Below are 26,800 nucleotides of genomic sequence, written 5' to 3'. Positions count from 1 at the left end.
ATATTTATAGCCATTCCTGCAAGGGGGCAATGGTCCTATAAAATCAATCTGGAGGTTAGTCCAGGGGCCGTTAACGGGTCGGGTGTGGCTGAGTTGGGCCTTTTTGGCATATCTGTCGGGGTTATTCTGCGCACAGATAAGACAATTCTCTATGTAATGGTTTACATCTTCCTTTAAATTCAGCCACCAACAAAGCTGCTTGAGATGGGCTGCAGTGGGATTGATTCCCTGATGTCCATGACCGCCATGGAACAAACAAATCAGTTCATTCCTGTCCTGTTCAGGAACAACATAAAGGGTGTCTTTTAACACCACACCGTCATGTGTGGTCAGTGTATTTCTAAATCTCTCATAGGGTGCTGGATATTTTCCTTTTACAATCTCCCGGAGATTGCTGTCCTGCTTCTGGGCCTCCACTAGATCCTCGATCTTTGTCTGTGAGACCTGAACTGCACTCACTGGTGCACTTTCGGGGGGTTTCCAAAAATACCCGTGCCTGGAACCTGCCTTAGCCAGTGCATCGGCTTTTACATTTCCAGGGGGGGAAGAACGATGGTGACTGCAGACTTTGATGATCCCAAAAGTCCTGTTCTGGGCTCTTTCTAAAATATGGCGGAGCAATGGGGCTGAGGGGAAGGGTTTTCCGTCTGCGGAAACAAATCCTCTTGCTTTCCACAGGGGCAGGAATTCCGTGAGGCTGTTGCAGACATAGAGGCTATCTGAGTATATGTCTGCTGGGCTGGGGAAGGAATCTAGGTGTTCCACTATATATGCGATGGCCGCAAACTCTGCTGCCTGCGCGCCTAAGTGGCCTGGTAGTTTCAACTATATTTCCTCAAGGGCGCGTCCCTGCGCATCCTCGACATAGATACTGCAACCTGTTATGTGCTTCCCATCCAAGACTGTGGAAGATCCATCCACATAAATCCTTATGGGCTCACACGTGTCCGTGTGCGGGGGCTCTGGGTTGAATTACCTATCTTTCTGGGGGGGGTTTAGCGATAAAGGGGCCTGTGTTGTGGTGTGGAGAGATAATCTCGCCAAATAATATGTTGCTAACTTTTGCCTTAGTTTAATTGCTCTGTTCTATCACCTTTGCTCTTGAGTCGCCAGGTATCTTTATGATACCGCCACGTGGTTCAAGTCTGGGTAATGATCAATAATCCAATACACCGCTTAGTAAGAATTAAATCAAAGCACATTTATTATACACAGTAATCACTACTCATGCATAAATTCTACGTCTAAGCTATTTCCTACAACTAACAGACCAATACTTAACTTGGAACTGGCCCACCAGGTCAGGGAAACGAATGGCCTTTCGTTCGGGTTCTGGGCCTGCGGGATTCGAAGCTGGTACAGATTGATAGCTAGGAGTGCCTATCTCGTTGCGAGCGTTGAAGTAAGATTTACTGGATGTTTCGCGATGGCTGGACCGGTCACTGTCAAGGGTTGGTCTGCGTGGCTGAGTGACCCGGTCCGAAAACGAAGAAGGGTGCAGAAGGGTCGATTTGAACTTGGACTCTATTCTCATAGTCCCCAGGGGCTTCCCGCCTTTCGGGGCGGACCCTGTACCTGGTTCCAAGTGATTGGACTTTGTCCCAATCACTTGGTTCGATATTCTCCAATGCTGGAGCGATTCCTTGATCGATGGGCGGTCTTGAGGTGGTCGTTCACCTCCCTTTGTGTAGGCTTTTGCTGGCGCCGACAAGTCTGGGTTGGCTTTGTGTGTCTAAAATGTTGCACATTGTCCCTGGGGATTGCTCATTAATATGCAGGTGGCTGGTGTTTTGTTGTGCTGATGGTTACTGGTATAAATCTTGTCTGGCCTTCCCAGAGGTGAATACACAGTCTACCTGCAGCTGCTTGTTTTAGTCCTGTTGGCTGATTTTCCCATCAGTCTTTGCCATTCGCCATTTTAAAATCGGGGTTAGCCATTCTAAATCGGGAGTTAGTCATTTTAACTGGCTACAAGACCTTTGCACTATTTGAGAAATGAATGATTGCAGCTGCCTCCCCCAGTGTATTTATCCAATCTTAATGACCATTTTTCTTTTCACTCCGTTACCAAGACCACATTGCATTCGGTGACCCATTCCATTGCTGCTGAAACCCTCCTCTCAGCCTTTTCTACCTCCAGCCTCAACTATTCCAATGCTCCCCTGGCCTTCCGCCCACCCTTCACCCTCCGAAGACTTCTCAATCAAAACTATGCTGCCTGTATCCGAGCCTGCCCCCAGTCCCATTCACCTAACACCCCCTTGTTCACTGGCCTGCATGGGCTCCCAGTCCACATTCCTCCATCCTCATCCTTGTTCTCAAATCCCTCAATGGCCTCAGTCCAATTTCCGTGAGCACTTCCATCCCAACAACCCTCAAAAGGTCTTTGCCATTCCTCCAATTCCGGTCTCATTCACTAACGCAGTGGTTAGCACTGCTGCTTCACAGCGCCAGGGACCGGAGTTCAATTCCTGGCTTGGGTCACTGTTCTGCACATTCTCCAGTGTCTCCAGGTGCTCCGGTTTCCTCACAAAGTCATGAAAGACATGCTTGTTAGGTGAATTGGACATTTTGAATTCTCCCTCAGTGTACCTGAACAGGTGCCTGAATGTGGCGACTAGGGGATTTTCACAGTAACGTCATTGCAGTGTTAATGTAAACGTACTTGTGACAATAATGAAGATTATTATTATGTGTGTTCCCAATTTTCATTGTTCCATCAGTAGGCTAACATATATTCAAGCCTTCATCTGTCTGTGCCCTGAACTGTGAAATTCCCTCTCTAAAGCAGCTCTCTCCCTCTCTACCTATTAGACCATTTTAATCGGAGTGTCCCTTTAAGAAAGGTTTTTGTCTAATCACATGGCCTCAGTGATGTAATTTTGTGGGTGGAGCTGGGCTGTGGCTGTGAGGTTTGCTTTCAGTTCTGACTGCTGTGGACCGCAGGCAGAAAAAATAAGTGTTTTGGCCTGTCTCTCTATATTTTCATTTTAAATATCTGTTCCAGTAAAAATCACCTTAGTGGTGGCTTTAGAGATCAAATTGCAATTGCAATTTGAATCTGCTGGTTGAAAACCAGATCAGATTCACAGGGACCAAGACCAATCTTAGTCAAGTGAGAATGCAGAGTGCTGGGCCACACCTTGAATATGGGTTTTTGGTAGTGGATTTTGTTTTTGAATTGGAACAGTTAAGGAGGAATTCATTAAATGTTATATATAGATTACTGTCGCTGGGTGGTGTCTTAATGTTTGTAATTGATAAAACGTTTGCTGTGTATTTAAATATATGTTAACTAAGTTCTTAGAATAAAGCTTGTTTTGATTAAAGTGTCTGGGAAGACTGTTGAATCACATCTGAAGGGAAGGCCATGGTGCTCATCCTAACCAAATTCAATATGTAGGTTGTAGGTCAGGTGGGCTTCATAATATACTTTGGAGTTTCTAAGCCCTGGCCGACAACAAAATTTAATCCAATGTCGGCCATCAGCAAAGTGATGAGAGATATTGTCGACAGTGCTATCAAGTGGCAGTAACATGCTCACTGATGCCCAGTTTGGGTTCCATCAGGGACACTGAGCTCCTGCCCTCATTACTGCCTTGGTCTGAACCTGGGCAAAAGAGCTGAGTTGGCATGAGAGGTTCCGCCCTTGACATCAAGGCAGCATTTGACCAAGTGTGGCATCAAGGGGCCTTGGCAAAACTGGAATCAATAGGAATCAGGGGGGGGCTTTCACTTGTTGGAGTCATGCCGAGCACATAGGAAGGTGGTTGTGATTGTTGGATCATCATGGACATCACTGCAGGAGTTCTTCAGGGTAGCATCCTCGGCCCAAACATCTCCAGCTGCTTCATCAATCACCTTCCTTCCATCACACAGGTCACGAGTGCAGATGTTCAGTCCTGACTGAACAATGTTCAGCACCATTTGTGACTGCTCAGATACTGGAGTAGTTCATGTCCTCTGGACAACAGTCAGGTGTGGGCTGATATCTGGAAGTAACATTCGTGCCGCACGAGTGCCAGGCAATGGCCAGGGCCGGTTTAGCTCAGTGGGCTAGACAGCTGGTTTGTGATGCAGAACAAGGCCAGCAGCGCGGGTTCAAATCCCGTACCAGCCTCCCCGAACAGGCGCTGGAATGTAGCGACATTTTCACAGTAACTTCATACTTGTGACAATAAAAAGATTATTATTATTAAGAAGAGAGAATCTAACAATCTCCCCTTGACATTCAATGGTTTTACCATTACTGAATTCCACCCCTACCCCCCCCTACCCTGAGGGATGAGTGTCCGTGACAGACCCAAACTGAGTATCAGTGAGCAGATTATTGCCGCTTGATAGCACTTGATTGGTGACCATCCATTCACTCCCTCCAGCACTGAGGCACAATGGCAGCCGTGTGTACCACCGACGGTGTGCACTGCAGAAACTCAGCAAGGCTCCTTTGACAGCATCTTCCAAACCCATGACCTCTTAACACCTTGAAGAGAAAGTGCACTATTGTTTCACTGTCGCTGGTTCACAATCCTGGAGCTGACACTCTTAACAGCATTGTGGTGTACCTGTCAGCTCACCACTACCTTCTCAAGGGATGGGTAATAAGTGCTCACCAACTAGTGATGCCCACATCCCATGAATACATTTCTAAAAACGCTTTTGGATACGCCTTAAACCCATGCTTTTTGGAAACCTGAAAATAATAACAATAATGATCGCTTATTGCCACATGTAGACTTCAATGAAGTTACTGTGAAAAGCCCCTAGTCACCACATTCCGGCACCTGTTCGGGGAGGCCGGTACGGGAATTGAACCTGCGCTGCTGCCTTGTTCTGCATTACAAGCCAGCTGTTTAGCCCACTGTGCTAAACCAGCCCCTGGCATCACTAATATCACTTCTTGTGGCTTAATGTCAAATTTAATTTGATAATTGTTCCTGTGACATACCTTGGACTTGTTTTTAATTTAACACATTGAAGGCACTAGATTGGTGCAAGCTACTGTTGTTGGCCTTTTCACATCATGGATACATGAATACATCTTGTGATTTTATCTGAAGTCACATCTTACCAGTGATGAATGTAGGAAATTGTTATGTGCAATATTTTATATTTTCCTGCAGTAACGTTACTAAACCCCTGGGTTCAAACAAATACAGGCAGAATGTCTGCAAACGCTGTGATTAATTCAGATAATTATTGATTTCAACCATTAACTTGTTTACAGAGTGATGGCTAATGGAATATTGTTTTGATTTTGGAGGATCCCTGGGGTGTAGGTAATTTATGAGGGATTGAGTTTAGTCCTAGATAAGCATGTCATGGGGCATCTTAGTGTGACGAGACTAGAGAATGCCGACTGCTTGGGATACAGATGATGTAATCAATGTGGGGGGGGGGGACCAGGTCTGTCTGTAATTTTGCAGTCTGCTGTAGGATTTTAAGTTGTGCGTGTCTGGAAAGACAGAGGGATTTTCAGGTTGTTCTTGAAAGGATCGCTCTCCAATGGGCTGCACAGAGAAGCAAGTAACCCTGATTGTTAACTTTATTCCTAAGTGACATTTGATCTGTTTTGGGCTGCTTAATTGGAATATTCAGTGGCAGGTGTAGACAGTGAGCAGTTTTCTTTTACTTAAGAACTGTTTTAATTGTTGCTGGGTTTCTGTGGCTATGAATCATCTTTCATTCTCACTCCACAGTATAAATATTTCCCACTTTCTCTGTCGGTCAGCTTTGACAAACAGTCATCAGACTCGAAACGTTAGCTCTTTTCTCTCCCTACAGATGCTACCAGACTTGCTGAGATTTTCCAGCATTTTCTCTTTCGTTTCAGATTCCAGCATCCGCAGTCATTTGCTTTTATCCAGTGTTTTAATTGTTAATTGTAAAGCTATTTATTTGTGGTTAATTATGTGCTTAAATTAAATAGTTTCCCCCCTAAAAGATACCTATTGGTCAGTGTCATCACTTCTGTGGTTTAGCCAGCTTCCCTCAAATTGTTGGGATCCTCGCACAATCCTAACATTACCACTCTGCACAGTTTTGTGCTTCACTGAGGCACTTGTTAACACAATATATAAACGTTAAGCTCTTCTAGATGTGCTTACTATTAAAGCAGGCAGTTACACTGGTTTCTTTTTGAATAAACCTTTTGACTTTAAGTTTCTTGATAATATCACAATCACGGCATGATTTGCTTTGTCGCAAAATTTCTTAAAGGTAAAATGTGCCTGACAGGCGGTGGCTACATATAGGTGGTACAGAGACGATGTAGGGTAATCTGTGACCACAGTCACGGTGTCGGCGGAGAGATCTGTAAGATATCTGTCAAAAAAGGTGGAGTGCCGGGCAGCACGGTGGCGCAGTGGGTTCGCCCTGCAGCCTCATGGCGCCGAGGTCCAAGGTTCAATCCCGGCTCTGGGTCATTGTCCGTGTGGAGTTTGCACATTCTCCCCGTGTTTGCGTGGGTTTCGTCCCCACAACCCAAAGATGTGCAGAGTAGGTGGATTGGCTACGCTAAATTGCCCCTTAATTGGAAAAAATGATTTGGGTACTCTAAATTTATTAAAAAACAAAAAAGTTGGAGTGCCCTTTCTTTAATCTGGGCAAGTCTTTGCTGATTCAAGCCCTTCCACTTGCGCTCTCCCACTCTCTCGCAGCCGGGTGTCAATCAACCGCCTGAACCAATCAAAAACATGGAACCAGATGTTTATTTTTCCTCCCTACACCCTCACCCCCAACCCCTTCAAGACCTGCATGGGTACTGGAGTGGTCGTAATCCTGGAGCTGGAGGGCACCCTCAGGAGGAGAAGAAAGGAAGGACTGCCACAATTAAAGCGTTTTGACGGTACAGTTTGACATGGTTAGACAACCCTTGCTATCTATTGACTTTCATTTTCGTGCAAGATAGCAAAGTTACAAATGTGATCAAGCGACTCTACATTACAAAACAATTTCAAGTCGACAGTGATACGGAGGAGCGCAGCTGTCCTGCACATTTTTCATTGGAACTTGTCCAAAACCCTCTGGACACTGCTGCTTTAAGCTTATCTTTTTTTAGATACTGAGTTCTGAATGTTGCAGCCAAACTCTATCAGTGGCTGTGCCTCTAAAAGACGCCTTTTACAGGAGAGCTTCCTTTGAGGCAAGAAAGGGGGGCGACATTCACTCCCTCTACCACCGATGCACAGTGGCAGCAGTGCGCATAATCTACAAGAGGCGCAGTAACGACTTGCCAAGCCTCCTTCCACAGCACCTCCAACCCCACGACCTCTACTGTCTAGGAGAACCGGGGTAGGGGGCAGATACCTGGGAACGCCACCACCTCTTATGTTCCCCTCAGATTCACTCACCAACCTGACTTGGAAATATAATCACCGTTCCTTCACTGTCACTGGGGCAAAATTCTGGAATGCACTCCCTAACAGCACTGTGGGTGTACTTACACCATATGGACTGCCGCGGTTCAAGAAGATGGCTCACCACCACCTTCCTGAGGGCAATTAGGGTGGGGGATAAATGCTAGCCAGAAATGCTATCATCCGGTAAACAAATAAATAAAGAAATACATTTAAAAACTGCATCAAACTTGAAACGATTTGGTCGGCAGGGAAGCACGGTGGTTAGCACTGTTGCTTCACAGCTCCAGGGTCCCAGGTTCGATTCCCGGCTTGGGTCACTGTCTGTGCGGAGTCTGCACGTTCTCCCCGTGTCTGCGTGGGTTTCCTCCGGGTGCTCCGGTTTCCTCCCATAAGTCCAAAGATGTGCAGGTTAGGTGGATTGGCCATGCTAAATTGCCCTTAGGTTAGGTGGGGTTACTGGGTTATGGGGATCGGGTGGAGGTGTGTGCTTAGGTCGATGCTCTTTCCAAGGGCCGGTGGGCTGAATATCCTCTTTCTGCACTGTAAATTCCATGAGTCAATGATTTCCACATTGTTTCCCAAGAAAGCAAATGTGTGGCAGCCCTTGCTTTATACTTGCCAATAAGGGCTATTAAAACCTACGTTTGTCATCATTTATCATAGTTCCTGATTTACCTAATTTTTTCATCCTACTCTTTTTAAGGTTTTTGATGCCTTCTCCTGTATTGGTTATTTTTAGGTTTGTTTAAAATAAATTGGAAGAAACATCAAAGGAAATGGCTAATTCAACCGGGAAACCTGTACAAAGATTAACAACAGTTTGTTCTTATAAACTGCCTTTAAAGTAGCAAATCATTGGCGGTATGGCAACATCCTGGTGTGACAAATGGAGGGTTTTAGAAACATTGGCTTCTAAATATTGGGGCAATTTAAGGGTTAAAAACCTAGGGTTATAGTGTGTTTGACTGCAATGGTCATTTTTTTTTTAATGATTTTGTTTTGTGGGGCCTGGGAGCTTTTGGGAGCCAGAAGATGAAATTGACCAGAGGAATATGTTTTCAGTCTGGGCTAACGCACTGTGGTTTGACTGGGGAAAGTCCCTGGGTAGGTACTGCGCTTTAAACCTGCAGAGTTAATTTGGTTTTCAGCTTGGGAGATGATGGCATTGCTGGGTGGAGCCCAGGGATGCAGAGACACATTTTGGAAAAACTTTGGAGACGAGTTGAAGTCTGATCTGTCTGATACGGAGTCCACAATTTTCTAACAGTCTGACAGCTAGAAAAAGAATAATATTTAAAGCAGAACAGTCTTGTCTGAGGACAGGATGTTGCTTGGGCTGGAGAGTTTTAGTTATGAAGAGAGATTGGATAGACTTGTTGGAGCAGATGAGACTGAGGGGGGACATGATTGGGATGTATAAAATTATGAGGAGCGTAGATAGAGTAGACAGAAATAAACTTTTACCCTTGGTGAAGAGGTCAATGACCAGTGGACATTGGTCTAAGGTAAAGGAGAGGAGGTTAAGAGGGTTTGTGAGGAAAATCTTTTTTACCCAGAGGGTGGTGGGAGTTTGGAATTCACTGCCTGAAAGGCTGGTGGAGGCAGAGACCCTCATAACATTTAAGAAGTTTTTAGATGTGCACTTGCAATGCCAGGGCAGACAAGGCTATGGGCCAAGTGCTGGAAAATGGGATTAGAATGGTTAGGTGGTTGATTTTTGACCGGCACAGATGCGATAGGTTGAAAGGTCTTTTCTGGGCTGTCTGAAAAGGAAGAAGCTGAAACACGCCAGGTGAACCAGTTTATTTGAAGATATTCAGCCAGAGTCTGAAGGGGTTCTAACAGAGGCCACATCTGTTGTGTAACGCAGGTATTACTCAATACCCTGCTGATTTTAGAATGGATTGAGAGCTGTAAGTTTCTTTTCTTGTTGTTTAATGGGGAATTGAGTAGTAGTGTTTAAGGGGTAATTGTAAACTGTTCTTTTTGAGTGTGAAATTAAAGAGTTTAATATTGTATTCATAATAAAGTTTTGTTTTAAAAATTCCAAATTCCTATTTCTTCATTCAATCACTCCTGGAGCAAATCATTCTTTCTGCACAGCTTTACAAATAAATTAAAACATTGAGGTTTCGGTCCAGTATCCTAGCCACTGTTGGAATCTGGTCTGGGATCGTAATACCAGACCATAACATCGTCTTTCTGGTGCTGATGGTAAAACAAAACTCTGCAAGCTTGGGAAAGTCTGTTCATTTGCCACTGAAGGTGGTCCTCTATATTGATCAGGGGGACAAATGTCATGGTTAAAATGCTGCCACGCTGCCATCGATCAGCTCTGAGATTGTGACGCTGCAGGTTGTTGATAGCTTCACATATCTAGGCTCCACAATCACCAGCAATCTGTCACTTGATGTTGAAATCAATACACACATCACACAGGCTGCATCTGTCATGCCCAAGCTGAGTGTGAAACAACAGTAAAAGACAGAGAACATCGAACTGCAATTCTACCAAGCCTGCATATTCAGCACACTCCTCCACAGCACTGGGACATGAACAGTCTATGCCAGACAGGAGAAAAGGCTAAAGAGCTTCCACTTTCGCCGTCTCAGACATCTCCTCGGCAACATTTGGCACAACAAAGCAATCAGCTCAGAGGTCCTGGAGCGTGTCATTCCAACGGCATCCCCGTGCTATACCATCCAGCACTATACCATCTCAGCCACATTCATCAGATGGATGGCGGCCGTATACCCAGAGACCTTCCGGACAGTGAACTGGTCACTGGGCCATGGCTTCACTCTCCACTACATGGACCTATAATGCCAGCAGGCATTGGCACAGACAACTGCGAGACAGTTGTTGTCGGCCATCCTCTATGAGAGCTGACTGTTTGGAAGGGTATTGGAAGAGGTGAGCGGAACCCAAAAACCTCCGCTGGCCAAGAAGAGGGCTCCAGAGAAAACGGAGACCGGCAAACTGTGCACCTTCTGAGCACACGGTCAGAATGGGATCCCTGAGCAACACCAGGCAATGTCCAACACAAAATGTAACCACCAGTGTAAATCATCATCTTACGAGACAGAAGGCTGCCACTAAAACAGGCCAAGGCACTTCACAGGAGTGTAATTAAAGGCCACAAAATTGACAGGCCACATAAGGAGACACAAGGCCAGGTGACCAAAGGTTTGCTCAATGTGTAGGCTAAAGGCTATTGAGCTCATCAAGTCTGCACTGGTGTTGTTTTGTGACCCATCTCTTCTAACTCTTGTTTGCTGGCTATAACTTTCAGCATCCGCACAATCGTTTTATGAAACCACCAGAACGCACAGGGAATGCGGAATGCAAAAATCTGGATCAAACATGGAGGAATTGTTGAATCACATTTTGGCTGCAGTGTAACACGGTGACAAGGAGACACTACTACAGGTTGCTCACACTACTGGCGAAAACATTTCAGACACTCATTTTCTATCATGTCGTGCTGACGTAGAACTATCCCATCAGCTCTCGTTTAATATTCAAAATATAACCAGGTCTGGGCATTGGCGAGTGGAGGCACCACTTCATTAACCAGCTGGACAATGATGCAGAGCTTGCAGTATAGTTTGGAACGGCCCACTCCATGTTGCTCTAAGGCAGGTACAGGGCAACTGCTGGAAACGCAACACCACGAAGCATCCAACAATACACAAACAACGCTGCCCAACGTTGGCCACCCTGTGGACTCTTCAGGAATAAAAGTTTGATCTCCCTGACAACGCTGTGAGCAAAAAACCCAGCAGAAAACTCATGGAGTGTTTCAAAGAAGTTTATTTATTTTCATCTTCTTTGAAGGCTATAACTGAATCCGTTGTAAAGGTGTTGAAAGGGGGAGGCGGGACGACATTTGATGTAACTTCCAGGAATATGTGAAACTGAATTCCACTCAGTATTATACACATGCATAGAAACTAGAAGCAGGAGGTGGCCACTCGGCCCTTCGAACCTGTGCCGCCATTCAATATGATCATGGCTGATCATAGAGTTCAATACCCCGATCCTGCCTCCCCCCCCCCCCCCCCCAATGCCTTCGACTCCAAGTGCCATATTGAACTCCTTTTTTGAAATTAAACATGTGTTTTGGCCTAAACTACTTTCTGTGATGGCAAATTCCACAGATTCAGCACTCTCTGGGTGAAGAAATTTCTCCTCACCTCAATCCTAAAAGATTTACCTCTTACCCTCCAACTATGACCCCCTAGCTCTGGACTCCGCCCCCCCCCCCCCCCCCACCCTCACATCCCCGGGAACGTATGGTTCAAAATATATTTTTTAATAAAAATCTTTCTGAACCCCCTGAGTAAACAGAAAAAGAAACTGGATTTTAACTTTTGCTTCCGGAGAAGATTTTGTGTTTTAGGCGGTTTATGTTTTAGTCGATTATTTTTTGTTGTTTAAGGTTAACACAGGACCCATCAAATCATGCCATTGGGTGGTTGGACAATGACACAGTTTAGTGCATTCAGAGGCTGAGTTCCCGTGGTTTTGAAAGCTGGGGTATTAAGGGTTATGGAGCCCAAGGGACTGAAGATATAGATCAGCGCCGATCTAAATATATGGTGGAACAGGCTAGAGGGGCTGAATGGCCTCCCTCCTATCCCTATGTTTGCACCTTTTCAGCTTCCTGCCTTAAAAGGAGCAGGTGGGGCAGCACGGTGGCACAGTGGGTTAGCACTGCTGCCTCACGGCGCCGAGGTCCCAGGTTCGATCCCGACCCCGGATCACCGTCCGTGAGGAGTTTGCACATTCTCCCCGTGTCTGCGTGGGTTTCGCCCCCACAACCCAAAGACGCACAGGGTAGGTGGATTGGCCAGGCTAAACCGCCCCTCAATTGGAAAAAAATTAATTGGGTACTCTAAATTAATTTTTTTAAAAGGAGCAAGAGGGGGAAAAGGGGAGAAGCAGCGCACTAGGTAATAAGTCAAAGAACGGTAATCCATTGGAAGAGAGGGCCAATTAAAAATGCTGCAGGAAGTTGGGAAAATATCCATGAGGGATGAAAACATTCCTTACAGATCATTCAACTGGCACTATGTGGCTGTGAGGTTACGGAAACAAGTCATTAAATCCCAATATGTCCACCTGCCTTCAAATTGAAGAGGTTTCAACAAGTTCTTCTTGGTACTTTTCTCTCATTCTATTTGGCAGGTTTATTTTATGGTGGCTTTGGACAAAGAGTCGCTCAGACCCGTAACGTGAGCTCCCTTCTCTCGTCACAGATGCCGTCTCAGACCTGCTGAGGTTGCCCAGCATGTTCTGTCCTGGCCTGGTTATTACAGGGGACTCGTGGGATGGGGGGGGGGGGGGGGGGTGACGCTATCAATAGGGAACGACCATTGGCAACATTGCCTTCACAAGTTCTTTCCCTGGAGAAGTTGAACTTTTAAAGGAACGTGTTTCAGAAAGGTAAACACTTACCACTGGCCCGGCCAAAAGGAAAAGATCCTTTGCTTCCTTCCAGAAGTTAACAGGTACCAAACTTCTAATTTTCCTCAGTAAGGGAGTTTGAGCAACACCGTGGAAAGCTTCCCGCATCGAGTCGTTCATTCTTCCAATCTCTGTCCTCGACAGTGAAATAACACTTGTATCAGTTGCTTCTGGTATGAGATGTAGTTACAGCCTTTAAATACTGTCTGTGTCTGTGTGTGTGTGTGGACCTCAATGACTCAGCAACTGCTCCTTATACTGAAATTCCAACTCTTTAGCTCCTTCCTTTACAGCTTGTTGCTCGGTGTGGGGGCTGCTCTGCATAGCAATCATCAAACAGCAATTACAACAGTAAATAACTTCCATCAACAGACGATAACGTTGAACTGATGGTGTTCACTTGATGTTCCAGCCCTGTTGGCCTGTGGCCAATCAGTGAGGGTGTGGAGGAGTTTGATCAGTGTTTCTGAGAAATGTGACTTTCACACTGTGCATAACATGTTTCTGATGAGCGTTTTGTTCATGCACTTTTGAACCTGAAATACGCCAAGGGCGGGATTCTCCCCGGGACACCACGGGGCTGGATTTTTAGCGGGGTGCTCCGTTTTACCGCCGCCCGGGGGTTTCCCGTCGGCATGGAGCTACCCCACAATGGGACACCCCACTGAACGGAGCAACGAGATCGGCACCGGGTTGCAACGCAGCCGCAAAGTTGACCCGAAAGTTTTCTGTTGCAACAAATTAAAACAGAGAAATGGACTAACTGCATTGCATGCTGAGCATTAATAGCTAATTTAGTAAAACCTGCTGCCTGGACTGAAATTCTAAATGCAAGTGTAACGGAAATAAACTGTGCGAATGAATGGGAGGCGTTTTCATCCATTAGAACATAGAAACATAGAAAAATACAGCACAGAACAGGCCCTTCGGCCCACGATGTTGTGCCAAACCTTTGTCCTAGATTAATCATAGATTATCATAGAATTTACAGTGCAGAAGGAGGCCATTCGGCCCATCGAGTCCGCACCGGCTCCTGGAAAGAGCACCCTACCCAAGGTCAACACCCCACCCCATCCCCACAACCCAGCAACCCCACCCAACACCAAGGGCAACTTCTCATGGCCAATCCACCTAACCTGCACATCCCTGGACCGCGGGAGGAAACCGGAGCACCCGGAGGAAACCCACACACACACGGGGAGGACGTAATTCCGTTAAATGTGAGTGAATGGGAAACAGTCACTGAAACAAAGTTCTGTTCTTTTCGTAACTACGCTAACATTCTATTAACTTTCCACGGTGGCACGGCGGTTAGCACTGCTCTCTCACATCACCACAATTATTAATTTTAATAACCTTTATTGTCACATGTAGGCTTACATTGCAATGAAGTTACTGTGAAAAGCCCCAAGTCACCACATCCCCCCCGCCTGTTTGGGTACACTGAGGGAGAATTCAGAATGTCCAAATTACCTAACAGCATGTCTTTCGGGACTTCTGGCAGGAAACAGTAGGACACGGAGGAAACCCACGGAGACACAGTGAGAACGTGCAGACTCCGCACAGTGACCCAAGCCAGGAATCGAAGCTGGGACCCTGGTGCTGGGAAGCCACAGTGCTAACCACTGTGCAGCCGTGCCGCCTTGGGTTCGGTACTTGGGTTTGATTCCGACCTTGGGCGATTGTGCGGAGTTTGCACGTTCTTCCCGTGTCTGCGTGGGTTTCCTCCGGGGGCTTCAGTTTCCTCCCACAGTCCAAGGATGGGCAGGTCAGGTGGATTGACCATGAGTATCCAAAGATTAGGTGAGGTTACAGGGATAGGGCGCAGCCTCAATGGGCCAAATGGCCTCCTTCTGCACTGTAGGGATAATTCATTGTGCAGAAGTAGAAGCACAAAACCCATCCTAGCACTTTAGGGACCAGCTCCAGTTCAATGCGTATGAATCTTCTACCAACTAGAAACGACGAACTGTGATTTGGACAAGTTTGGAAGGATCCTGACCACCCTGCCCCCGAGTACCTGGCACCTTCACTGTTTGGTGATGAAAACGAGAAGGCATCGAATCATTTATTTCTCTGCGCGTTATGAGGCTGCTATTGGTTAGCCTATGCTCGAGAAGTATTTTACAAAGGGTATGCTGGTTGGATTTTAAAAATAAATGCTCATTCTTGGGATGTGGGCGCCACTGGCTAGGCTAGTATTTATCGCCCATTCCTAACTGCCCGTGGCAGCAGTCCATGTGGTGTAGGTGCATCCACAGTGCCTTTAGGGCGGGGGTCCAGGATTTTGACCCAGTGACAGTGAAGGAACGCTAATATATTTCCAAGGCAGGAAGGTGAGTGATTCGGAGAGGAACCTGCCGGTGGTAGTATTCCCACGCATCTGCCAACCTTGTCCTTCTGGATGGTAAGGGTCGTACATTTGGAAGGTGCTACCTGAAGAGGCTTGGCGAGTTACTGCAGTGCATCTTGTAGATGGTGCACACGACTGTCACTGTGCGTCGGTGGTGGAGGAAGTAATGTTTATGGATGGGGCGGGAATCAAGTGGTCTTTGTCCTGGATGTCATTGAGCATCTTGAGTGTCGTTGGAGCTGCACTCACCCAGGCAAGGGGAGGGTATGTCACCACATATCTGATTTGTGTCTTGTAGATGGAGAACAGGCTTTGTGGAGTCAGGAGGTGAGTTACTTGGCAGAAGGTTCCTAGATTCTTATAGCCGTAGCATTTATATGTCTAGTCCAGTTCAGTATCTCGACACTGATAAGCCCCAGAACACATAGATCATACAGTGCAGAAGGAGGCCATTCGACCCATCGAGTCTGCACCGACTCACTTAAGCCCTCACTTGCACCCTATCTCCGTAACCCAATAACCCCTCCTAATCTTTTTGGTCATTAAGGGGCAATTTAGCATGGCCAATGCACCTAACCTGCACGTCTTTGGACTGTGCGAGGAAACCGGAGAACCCGGAGGAAACCCACGCAGACACGGGGAGAATGTGCAGACTCCGCACAGACAGTGACCCAGCGGGGAATTGAACCTGGGACCCTGGTGCTGTGAAGCCACAGTGCTACCCACTTGTGCTACCGTGCTGCCCTAATGTTGATAGTGGAAGATTTGGTAATGGTAATGCCATTGAATGTCAAGAAATGACGGTTAGATTCTCTCTTGCCACTTGTCCGACCAAGCCTGGATATTGCTCAGGACCTGTACTGCATTTGGATCTGGACTGCTTAGTTATACGTGAAGATGTTGTGCTGAACATCTATGCAAACAGCAAACATCCCCACTTCTGACTTTATGATGGAACTAAGGTAATTGATGAAGCAGCTGAAGATGGTTGGGTCGAAGACATTAGACCCGAGGAACTCTTGCAGTGATGTCCTGGAACTGAAATGACTGACCACCAGCAACCCGCAACTACCTTCCCTTGTGCTGAATGAATCCAAACTGCAGGGTTTTCCTCTGATTCCCATTGACTCCAGTTTTGTTCGGGCTCCTTGATGCCACACTCGGTCAAATGCCTGATGTAAAGGGGCGTCACTCTCACCTCACCTCTGGAGTTCAGCTCTTTTGTTCGTGTCTGGAACCAAGGTTACATTAGGGTGGCACAGTAGCACTGTGGCTTCACAGCACCAGTGACCCGGGATAGACTCTCGGCTTGGGTCACTGTCTGTGCAGAGTCTGCACATTCTCCCCGTGTCTGCGTGGGTTTCGTCCAGGAGCTCTGGTTTCCTCCCACAAGTCCCAAAAGATGTGCACGTTAGGTGGATTGCCCATGCTACATTGTCGGAGGTGACTTTCCTATACATGTTTTTCCTTAGTTTTTCTACAAGGAAATATATACCTTTCAATCCCAGCATAGCTCGATTGTATCTGCAAACCTACCTTGCCAGAATTGTGCAATTTTGAAACCCTATGGCAGTGTGACAATGCAGAGATTCAATTTCGATTAGACTGCCTGTACTTCGATTACCCAATATTACACATAGATCATATACATTCTGATCACCACCACCAGTGATTCATTCGCAAGATCCTCCACATCCGGTGGCAGGAGACGAAGGTGAACCGCAGCGTCCTCCCCCAAGCCAACGTGTCCAGTATCGCGGTGCTAATCAGTCAAAACCTACTCCGCTGAGCGGGGCTGGTCCAACGCGTGCCTGACACCAGGTTTCTGAAGCCGCTGTTCCACTTGGAACTTGCTCATGGCAAGAGAATCCCAGGAGAACAGCAGAAACACTTTAGGAACGTCCTCAAAATGTCTACGAAGAGGTTAAGCACTCACCTGCCAACCCACGGCTTGGCCTGTGTGCGTGACCAGCGGAAACGCTTCAGTCAGGAAGGCACCAAACACATTGAGACACTTTGTCAGGAACGTGCGGAAACAAAGTCAAGGGGCGAAATTCTCCCCCAACGGGGCGATGTCCGCCGACTGGCGCCAAAGACGGCGCCAATCAGACGGGCATCGCGCCGGCCCAAAGGTGCGGAATGCTCCGCATCTTTGGCGGCCTAGCCCCAACATTGAGGGGCTAGGCCGACGCCGGAGGGATTTCCGCCCCGCCAGCTGGCAGAAATGGCGTTTGTTGCCCCGCCAGCTGGCGCGGAAATGCAGCGCATGCGCGGGAGCGTCAGCGGCCGCTGTCAGTTTCCCGGCGCATGGGCGGGAGCGTCAGCGGCCGCTGTCAGTTTCCCGCGCATGCGCAGTGGGGAGAGTCTCTTCCGCCTCCGCCATGGTGGAGGCCGTGGCGGTGGCGGAAGGGAAAGAGTGCCCCCACGGCACAGGCCCGCCCGCGGATCGGTGGGCCCCGATCGCGGGCCAGGCCACCGTGGGGGCACCTCCCGGAGCCAGATCGCCCTGCGCCCCCCCCCCCAGGACCCCGGAGCCCGCCCACGCCGCCTGGTCCCGTCGGTAAATACCAGGTTTGATTTACGCCGGCGGGACAGGCAATTTCTGGGCGGGACTTCGGCCCATCCGGGCCGGAGAATCCAGTGGGGGGTCCCGCCATCCGGCGCGGCCCGATTCCCGCCCCCGCCCAGTCTCCGGGAGCGGAGACTTCGGCAGGGGCGGGATTCACGGCGGCCAACGGCCATTCTCCGACCCGGCGGGGGGTCGGAGAATGACGCCCAAGGTGTCGGAGGGCTGTGCACAAACCTCCGAACGATTCAGTTACCCAAACTCCTCTGGCACAACCTGCCCACCGATTTTAGGGGTCTGCAGGTCTCGTGCATCGGATTCATCAGCCATCTCCGAACCTATTTGAATTGGAGTGGAAGCGAGCCTCCCTCAATCCCTCAGGTCTGCCTCAAGATGATGACAGCATACCGATCTGTGTTCATAAAATCCAAATGGAAACTTGGAAATAACTGGAAGCGGGAACTGTAATGTAAATGATGGAGTTCAGTTTATTCCTACTCCTGTTGTGTCTCTACGTTCATTGAGGTTCACAAATCCATTGCAACTGTGAAGTGTATCATCAGTCCTATTGCCAGAATAAGTGGTCCTGAAAGGAAGGCCAGACCGCGACGAATAACCAGTTGTTTCATCAGCAAAACATCTCTAACTGTAACATCAGGTTGTGTCGTAGTGGATTCATCAAGCAGTCGTTCTAGTTCAGTGTAATTCTTCTCTTCCTCAATTTCTTCTGTAAAACAAAAACAACTTCATTTTATGTCATGCCTTTAGTGACGCAAAGCGATGACAGGGAGAGCGTCAATCAAACTTCCACACAGAGTCAAGGAGATTACTGGTGACCATAAGCTTGGTTAAAGATGTAGGTGTTTCTATTTATTTATTTATTTTTAAAATAAATTTAGAGTATCCAATTCATTTTTCCCAATTAAGGGGCAATTTAGCGTGGCCAATCCACGTAGCCTGCACATCTTTGGGTTGTGGGGGTGAGACCCACGCAGACACGGGGGAGAATGTGCAAACTCCACACGGACAGTGACCCAGGGCCGGGATCGAACCTGGGACCTCACCGCCGTGAGAAAGATGCAGGTGTTAAGGAGCATTCTAAAGGAGGAGAGAGAGAGAGATGGGGTTCAGCGAGGGAACTCCAGGGTCTCGGGCCTTGGTAGCTGAAGCCATGGCCACCGAAAATGAGCGATTAAAATGGATTCCAGAATTGGAAAAGCGCAGAGGTCTTGGACGGTCGGGAGGCCAATTGCGACAGAGATAGGACGGTCGGGAGGCCAATTGCGACAGAGGTAGGAAGGGACAAGGACATGGGAGAGAGTTGAAATCAAGAACTTTAAAACTGAGACATCACTTAACCAGGACCCAGTGTAGTTCTGTGATGAAAGGGACTTGGCATCAAGAGGGCCAAAGTTTTGGACGAGCTCAGGTTTTTTGGAGGATGGAAGATCGGCAAATGGAATTCAACCCAGAGAAATCGAGGAGGACAAACAAGGCAAAAGATTACACATTAAATGGGAGGACACTGGGAGGTGCAGAGAGGGACTGAATGTCCACAGTTCCCTGAAGGTAGCAGGACTGGTTGACAAGGGTGTTCTGGATTATGGAATCCATTCCTTTATTAGCCGAGGTATAGAATACAGGAGCAGGGAGGTTGTGCTGGAACCGTATAAAACATTAGTTAGGCCACACCTGGAGCACTGTGTGCTGTTCTGGTCACCTCATTGCAGACAGGATGTAATTCCAATCGAGGGAGTGCGGAGGAGCTTGACGAGGAGGTTGCCAGGACTGGGAAATTGCCGCTGTGAGGAAAGATCGGACAGGCTGGAGTTGTTCTCCTTGGGGCAGAGGAGGCGGAGGGGAGGTTTGATGGAGAAGCACAAAATGGTGAGGGGCCTGGAGGGAGTGGATGGGAAGGGTCTATTTACCTCAGCAGAGAGGTCAGTGACTGGAGGGGGGGGGGGGGGGGGCATAGATTTAAAGTGACTGGCGGAAAGGTTGGAGGGAGGATGAGGAAAAGATTTATCACCCGGAGGGTTGAGTGGGGGGTCTGGAACTCGCTGGCTGAAAGGGTGATAGAGGCAGAAACCTCAGCTCATTGTGAAGGTGTCTGGATTTGCACCCAATGCCAGGCTGGGTGGCTCGTTTTTCAGCCAGCACAGGCCCGATGGGCCAAGTGGCCACTTTCTGTGCCGTCAACGTTCTATGATGGGAGGCCAATCAGGAAAGCGCTGGACTCTGTGACATTATACAAATGCACAGCACATAAAGAGTTAATGTTATGTTAGGCCGAGCCACTAGAGGGAGCTAAGGGACAGCACTATAAGTTGCACTGGCTCTTAAGCTCGGGGAAGGAGATTAGATTGGGGCTGAAGAAGATAAGATTCATAGTGTTATTTAAAATATAATAGTTATAATTAGTAGATAGAGATAGTGTTAGTGAGTGTAGTTTAATTCTTACATGTATGTTTGCTATTCAGAATAAATGTCGAGCTCAAATTTAATAGTGTTAATAAAATTAATTTAGTTCTTCAAAAGAGCTTTGTGTGTCATTGTGATCACTACACCTTCCATCCTGGAAACCCCTAACAAAGATCAGCACATACTCAATTTTAGAGGTAGCAAGGATGAATGTCACACGGAAACATTCTAAGCTCAATCTAGTACCAGTGGACCTAATTGTTTGGCATCCAGAATGACTGGTGTGAAGCTGCCCAGCCCGCACACAGCTGTTGTCATTGTGGAATGGAGTTCCCAAACTAAATTCCTGGCCAGCAGAAGCAAAATACCACCAGTGCTGGAAATCTGACATAAAGACGGACAATGCTGGAAATACTCGGGTCAGATCGCATCTGTGAAGAAAGAGCTCACATTTCAGGTTGATGAGGAGGAAATGCTATAAATGTAGCAGGTTTCGAACAAGGGAAGGGCAGAAAGGTGTTGGGATGGTGGGGAGGAGAGATTAAATGACAGAAAGGTTTGTGCTCCAAATGAGTGGTAATGAAACAAAAGATATGGCCAGAGGAGGTGTGAATGGCAGGAGAAGTGAAGGAAATAGAAAGAGCAAATCAGCAAAGAAACAAGTTGCAAGCGGAGGTTATGATCTGAACCACAGAACTCAATGTTCAATTCTAAAGAAAAACATGGCTTTCGCTGCAGCAATGCAAGGTCTTCATCCGTTAAAGTACCGTTGTATAAGACCATAAGACATAGAGGCAGAATTAGGCCAGTCGGCCCATCGATTCTGCTCCGCCATTCAACCTTTGCTGATGTGTTCCTCATCCCCATTCTCCTGCCTTCTCCCCATAACCCCATATTAATCAAGACCTTATCTATCTTGGTCTTAAAGACACTCGGTGAACTTGGCCTCCACAGCCTTCTGCGGCAAGGAGTTCCACTTATAAACTGAGTTCTATTTGCGTTTTAATTAAAAGGAAAATTTTGCTCAGGACAATCTGCCAAGGTTTAAATGGCAGGTAAAGAGCTGGTGGGGTTGGGAGAATGTGTGTTTTAATTTTAGAGTACCCAATTAAGTTTTTCCAATTAAGGGGCAATTTTAGTGTGGCCAATCCACCTAGCCTGCACATGTTTGGGTTGTGGGGGTGAGACCCATGCAAACACGGGGAAAATGTGCAAACTCCACTCAGAGTTACCCTCGGCGCCGTGAGGCCGCAGTGCTAACCACTGCGCCACCGTGCTGCCCTAGGGATTGGGGGAATTGATGTAGATCGAGCATGCAAAGGAAGTAAATTTCTAGCTGCTTCTCTTGGCAGTCCTGTCGTTTAGGTTTTCCTTTTCCCTTTTCTCGGAGCTGTTCCAATGTCCTGCGTCATGAGAATGTCGCTTTAAGAAATGTTTGGCTGCTCATGTTACTGAGTCTGGGTGGAGCTGAGCTCTGGCTCTGCTTTTCACTTTGAGAAAAGCTTGGGTGTGTCTGCGTCTTTTTGGTTTTGTTTTCAGTGTTGGAGCTGAAGCCAGACCAAGCAGTTGTACTGCTGTTCTCTCTGCCATGAAAAGACTATCTCTTGCTCATTTGGTGAATTCAGAATTATCAATGTTCTCAGTAGTGAATGTAAACCTAATGTGCTTCTGTTCAAAGGTGTTTCTTTTGTCTTCTGGATGTTGTTTGGGTAGTTATTAAGGATTACTTAGTGTTGTATTCTTTGGGAGTTGTATTTGAATTAATGGTTCCTAAGATGTTCACTGTATGTTCTAAAAAGGTTAACTTGAGTTCATAGAACAAACATTGTTTTGCTTTAAAAAATACTTTTCCATTTCTGCTGTACCGCACCTGTAGAGTGGGCCGTGTGCTCCCCATACCACAATCTAGTAAAAGTTGTGGGTCAGGTGAACTCCATGATACACTTTGGGGTTCTCTAAACCCTGGCCCTTAACACCTGGCCAGTAGAGACATTGGTTCCCGCAGGCTTTAAGGGAATTGGAATTTTGGAATGGCTGGAGGTCTTGCCAGAAGGAAATATATTACTGACCATGTCCACATAAGTGGCACAGTGGCAGTGGTTAGCACTGTTGCCTCACAGCTCCCGGGTCCCAGATTCGATTCACGGCTTGGGTCTCTGGCTGTGTGGAGTCTGCACATTCTCCCCGTGTCTGCGTGGGTTTCCTCCAGGAGCTCCCTCAGCCTAAAGATGTGCAGGTTAGGTGGATTGGCCATTCTAAATTGTCCTGTGATGTCCAAAAAGGTTAGGTAGCGTTACTGAGTTACAGGGATAGGCTGGAGGCGTGGGCTTAAGTAGGGTGCTCTTTCCAAGGGCCGGTGCAGACTCGATGGGCCGAATGGCCTCCTTCTGCACTGCGAATTCTATGATTCTATGATACTTTCCTTCCTCTTTCAGGAAACTAACAGAAATCCCCATTGGGACGAAGGGATAGATGTTTACTGTGTGAAGCAGCATTGCGCATTAGCAATGAATACAAGGGTTCCTCGCAATCGCTGCTTTTGCTTCAATTCAGGAGTCAAAAATCTGTCGCCCTATTGCTCTGCAAGAAGCGCACCTCCTGTGATGAGTCATCTGCCTGTACAAGTGGCCACTTGCCACGAGAAACAACATTTCCTTTTAACTTATTCAAGATATATGAAATTACTCATTATGTGTTCAATGTAGCAAATACGTAGCCTGTTTGTACGAAAATAAGTTTATGGTTTTGTTGATTCACAGGAAACGTTCAGGTTTGTTAAATGGAGAGGGATTTAAAAAGCAGGCAAAAAATATGATACCTGTCAGAATGTTTTCGGTTTGGCCACCAGAGGGGCTGCTTGAGGCGTCCACGTTGTGCTTCACACCTGCATTAACCCGAGCCTTTGAAGTAAAGTACAAGAGCATCATTAAGAGGGGAAGAAAGTACCCGGAATAGGGAGTACTTTCTATTTAAAGAAACCGCCCTGACCCCCATTATTTTAGAGGCCAGCTGTTAGAATCATAGAATGATGCAGGAGGCCCATTCAGCCCATCATGCCTGTACTAGGTCTTTGACAGGGCTATCCACTTTATCCCTAACCGTTCCCACACAGCCTTGCAATACTTTTTTCCTTTCACATATTCACCCAACTCCCTTTTGAAAGTCCCGAGTCTAGTTCCGCTTTCCTTTCTGGCAGAGAGGCAAAATAGAAGTACAATTAGTCTGACAGCTAAGAATCAAAGAATTTACAGTGCAGAAGGCGGCCATTCGGCCCATCGAGTCTGCACCGGCCCTTGGAAAGAGCACCCTATCCCCGTAACCCAGGACTCCTGAATGACCTCTCATGGACTGACCTGAATAATACTTCACTCCTGTATGTTTCACCCGATGCCGATGTCTATGTATTTGAATTGTGGACCTTGTGTTGCCCTATTATGTATTTTCTTTTCTTTTTTATTCATGTACTTAATGATCTGTTTGAGATGCTCAAGAAAAATACTTTTCACTGTACCTCGGTACACGTGACAATAAACAAATCCAATCCAAACCAATCCAGTAATCCCACCTGACCTTTTTGGACACTAAGGGCAATTTAACATGGCCAATCCACCTAACCTGCACATCTTTGGACTGTGGGAGGAAACCGGAGCACCCGGAGGAAACACAGGCAGACAAGGGGAGAACGTGCAGACTCCGCACAGGCAGTGACCCAAGCCGGGAATCGAACCTGGGTCCCGGGAGCTGTGAAGCAACAGTGCTAACCACTGTGCCACCGTGCTGCCCGAGAAGAAGAAAAGCATTTCATGATGCTCCAGTGATAGACACCATGGGTTCCCTATATGCCCTGTAAGAAGTTCTGTTAAAGTTTGTTGGCAGTGGAGATATTTCACGAGAGCTGTCCGACCCACTTCACCCTGCAGTTTGAATTTTCTTATTGCTGGCAGAGGGGATCTTGCCAGCCCATTGGTCTAAGCCATGCTTAAACTCCAACTACAGGAGTCCAGCAGTTAACGGACTGAATTGGTAGGGACACTTTTTAAATCCATGCTATTTATAGCAGCACTTCGCTGTTTTAGAAGGGAAGTACGGAGAAGGAAAGGACACGTCATTCATCAAATCCTTCTCCCAATCCTTGGATGGCCCATAACGCTTTGTAGCCAAGTGTAGTCAATGTTGCAATGTGGCAGCCAATTCTGTGCACAGCAAGCTCCCAGAAACAAGGCGATAACGACCCACTTAACCTAATTTAGGTGTTGGTTGAGGGAAATGGCTAGGGCTCGGTGGATAACTCCTCTGGAAAAAAAAAGAGTGCCCATGATACATTTAATATCCACCCCCCTCCTCACCCCGACCCTCACACCTCCAAGAGGGAAGATGGGGCCTGATTCTAATGTTGATCTGAAAACCAGCGCCACTCCCTCAGTACCAGGAGTGCCAGAGCAGATTTCACGTTCAAGCTTCCGAAGCGTCCCGCGAACTTGAGGTCCAGAGGTGACAAATTGGAGGTCGATGGGACAGCATCCTGGCACTTTGGGGCAGGGTGCGGGGGTCAGAGTGTGGTCCATGGCTTCATCTCAACACAGAGCGGTCAGGTGGCGAGGGGCTTCACAGGCGGTGTGGGCGCATACCCAGATGTCTGACATGGGGAAATGCAGAGCAACAAAAAAAAAAAACGCATCTTCAAAATGTACTCAGTACCTAATTCCCTTTAGCTGCTGATACCTGATCGGATGTTTTCTTCCAGTTCAACTTTAAAATCACTGATTGGAAAACGATGAATTGCACCACCACAGCTGTAAACATCCCGGACCAAAGACCTGCAAACGACAGTAAGGCCAAGTAAACAAGGACATTTTGATATTCATTCTGGGCAGTGTGGGGGGGGGGGGGGGGGGGGAAACGAACGAGTGTCAGTGCAAACAGGCTTTTCCCATGTGTTCTTACTACTCTCGACCTTTAGCTTCATATTCCAGTATCATAGCCCCAAGTGCCAGCCGCTCTCTGGCACCTTGCTGTGCAAGTCTTGGGGCAGAGGTTGAAATTTTCCGGCCCTTCCCACCGGAATTTCCGATCCTGCTGGTGGCGAACCCCCCCCCCCGCCACCCGCCGCGCAGGGAGTGGGGTGCGCAAAACCGGATGATCCTGCTCCAAGTTAATGGCGGCCCGCTTCCGCCAGTGTAAAATACACCACATGCAGTTTGGGGGAGTTGGCTGAAAATGCATCCAGAGTGTTGACAGGGTCTTCAATCCTCGGCAGGTGCCAAAAGCATCCAAATGCAATTCACTGCCGGTGCTGGAATCTCAATTTACCTCGCATGAGCAGGAAAGACTCAGCAGACTGGGGAGAGGTTAGCGTTTCGGGTCGACGACCTCTCATCAAAAAGTCCAGAATTCCGGATTCAGGTCATCGTCCCTGAATGGAAGCACGCGCAAGGTCATCACCGGGGGCGGGAAATCTCCCCCACAAAGAAATCCTGCCATGTTAATCAGACAGTTGCCCAACTGAGCATCTCCGAAACGTAGTTAGTTTACAGAAATAAAAAGATAGCGGTCAGACAAAATAGAATTATGGTATATTCCAAATAAAATCCTACCCAAGATGCCAAGTTTTGCTGCAAACATCAGCGATATTCCAATGGGATAGCCAATTGCGTAGAACACGATTAGATTGACAATCGCTCCTACTTTCTGTTTCCCAGCACCGATTAGCACTCCAGTACTCACACACTGCAGAGAAGTGAAATACATTAGAAACATAATTCAATTTTCGACAGCGCTCCTGTTACAACCTCCCCCTACCAGAATTTTATTACTAGTCAGAGAACCTTGCATCCGCACAAACTGCCAAATTCATATCGACGGAAAGTTTAGCAAGTCTTTTGAGTTTAATATGCCGCGGTGCTGTTCTTGCCCCCACCTCAATCTTGCCAGCAGAAAATGTTGGCTGCCAAGCCCAGTCTCGGCCATGACCTGGCGACAGATCTGGACTTTACTCACACAATTGTGGCCTTGGCTCCCAACCAACATTGAAACCTGGTGAATTTGTTGACCAAAGCTTGCCTCGGTCTCCCAGGTTGGCTGGAACAGTGAAAGGTACAAACATTAGAACGTGATATCGTCCCGGTTATCTTCATGAAAGGTTATCCAGGAATATGTCACACAATTCACCTACATGGGTAGCTACATTCTCAAACGGAGATGGTTCTCCTGACGGCAGGAAACTCACTTGAAACTTGTCAGCTCCTGAAGTAACTCTCTATCCTGGATGAACAAAAAACTCACACAAGTCTCGAACCTCACATATGGCTCGGCAATGTTGAAATACGACTCAAATGAGCGCAAGAATTGGACAGAAGAACCGAAGTAACGAACGAACAAATGGATAGGTGCGACTCTAAATTGTTTTGGATGCATCAGGACAAAAATCTGAAAATAAGCTATGCAAACGGACTAATCAAGTTGTCCCGCAGGGTTGATTGTTCCAACTTCTCTGGCATGGACACCTTTTGGGGGGGGGGGGGGGGGGGTTTCTCCGTCGACGGGATCCTCCACTTCACCGGCGGGGTGGGGGGGGGGGGGGGGGGTGGCCACAATGGGAAACCCCATTGGCCGGCTGCCAGGACGGAGAAT

General features: G+C 47.4%; 2 protein-coding genes across 5 annotated transcripts in view; both read right to left on the bottom strand.

The window, feature by feature from the left end:
• LOC140386942 (multidrug and toxin extrusion protein 1-like) overlaps positions 1–13,181 on the bottom strand; it is an 82,943-nt gene extending 69,762 nt beyond the window's left edge. Inside the window, exon 1 of the mRNA XM_072469855.1 lies at positions 12,822–13,181. Within this exon, the coding sequence (XP_072325956.1) occupies positions 12,822–12,950 (129 nt within the window). The 5' untranslated portion in view covers positions 12,951–13,181. The remainder of the gene's footprint in view (positions 1–12,821) is intronic.
• Positions 13,182–18,219: 5,038 nt separating this feature from the next.
• Positions 18,220–26,800, bottom strand: part of LOC140386941 (multidrug and toxin extrusion protein 1-like) — a 92,881-nt gene continuing 84,300 nt past the window's right edge. For all 4 annotated transcript variants that reach the window (XM_072469854.1, XM_072469851.1, XM_072469852.1 and 1 more), the window contains 4 exons: positions 25,765–25,897; positions 24,893–24,987; positions 22,989–23,070; positions 18,220–18,476 (listed from right to left, as the gene is read on the bottom strand). In XM_072469854.1, the coding sequence (XP_072325955.1) occupies positions 18,277–18,476; positions 22,989–23,070; positions 24,893–24,987; positions 25,765–25,897 (510 nt within the window). In that variant the 3' untranslated portion in view covers positions 18,220–18,276. The remainder of the gene's footprint in view (positions 18,477–22,988; positions 23,071–24,892; positions 24,988–25,764; positions 25,898–26,800) is intronic.

The sequence above is a fragment of the Scyliorhinus torazame genome, chromosome 12, assembly GCF_047496885.1.
Source record: "Scyliorhinus torazame isolate Kashiwa2021f chromosome 12, sScyTor2.1, whole genome shotgun sequence".
NCBI lineage: Eukaryota > Metazoa > Chordata > Chondrichthyes > Carcharhiniformes > Scyliorhinidae > Scyliorhinus > Scyliorhinus torazame.
This window is presented reverse-complemented; position numbering and strand designations above follow the sequence as displayed.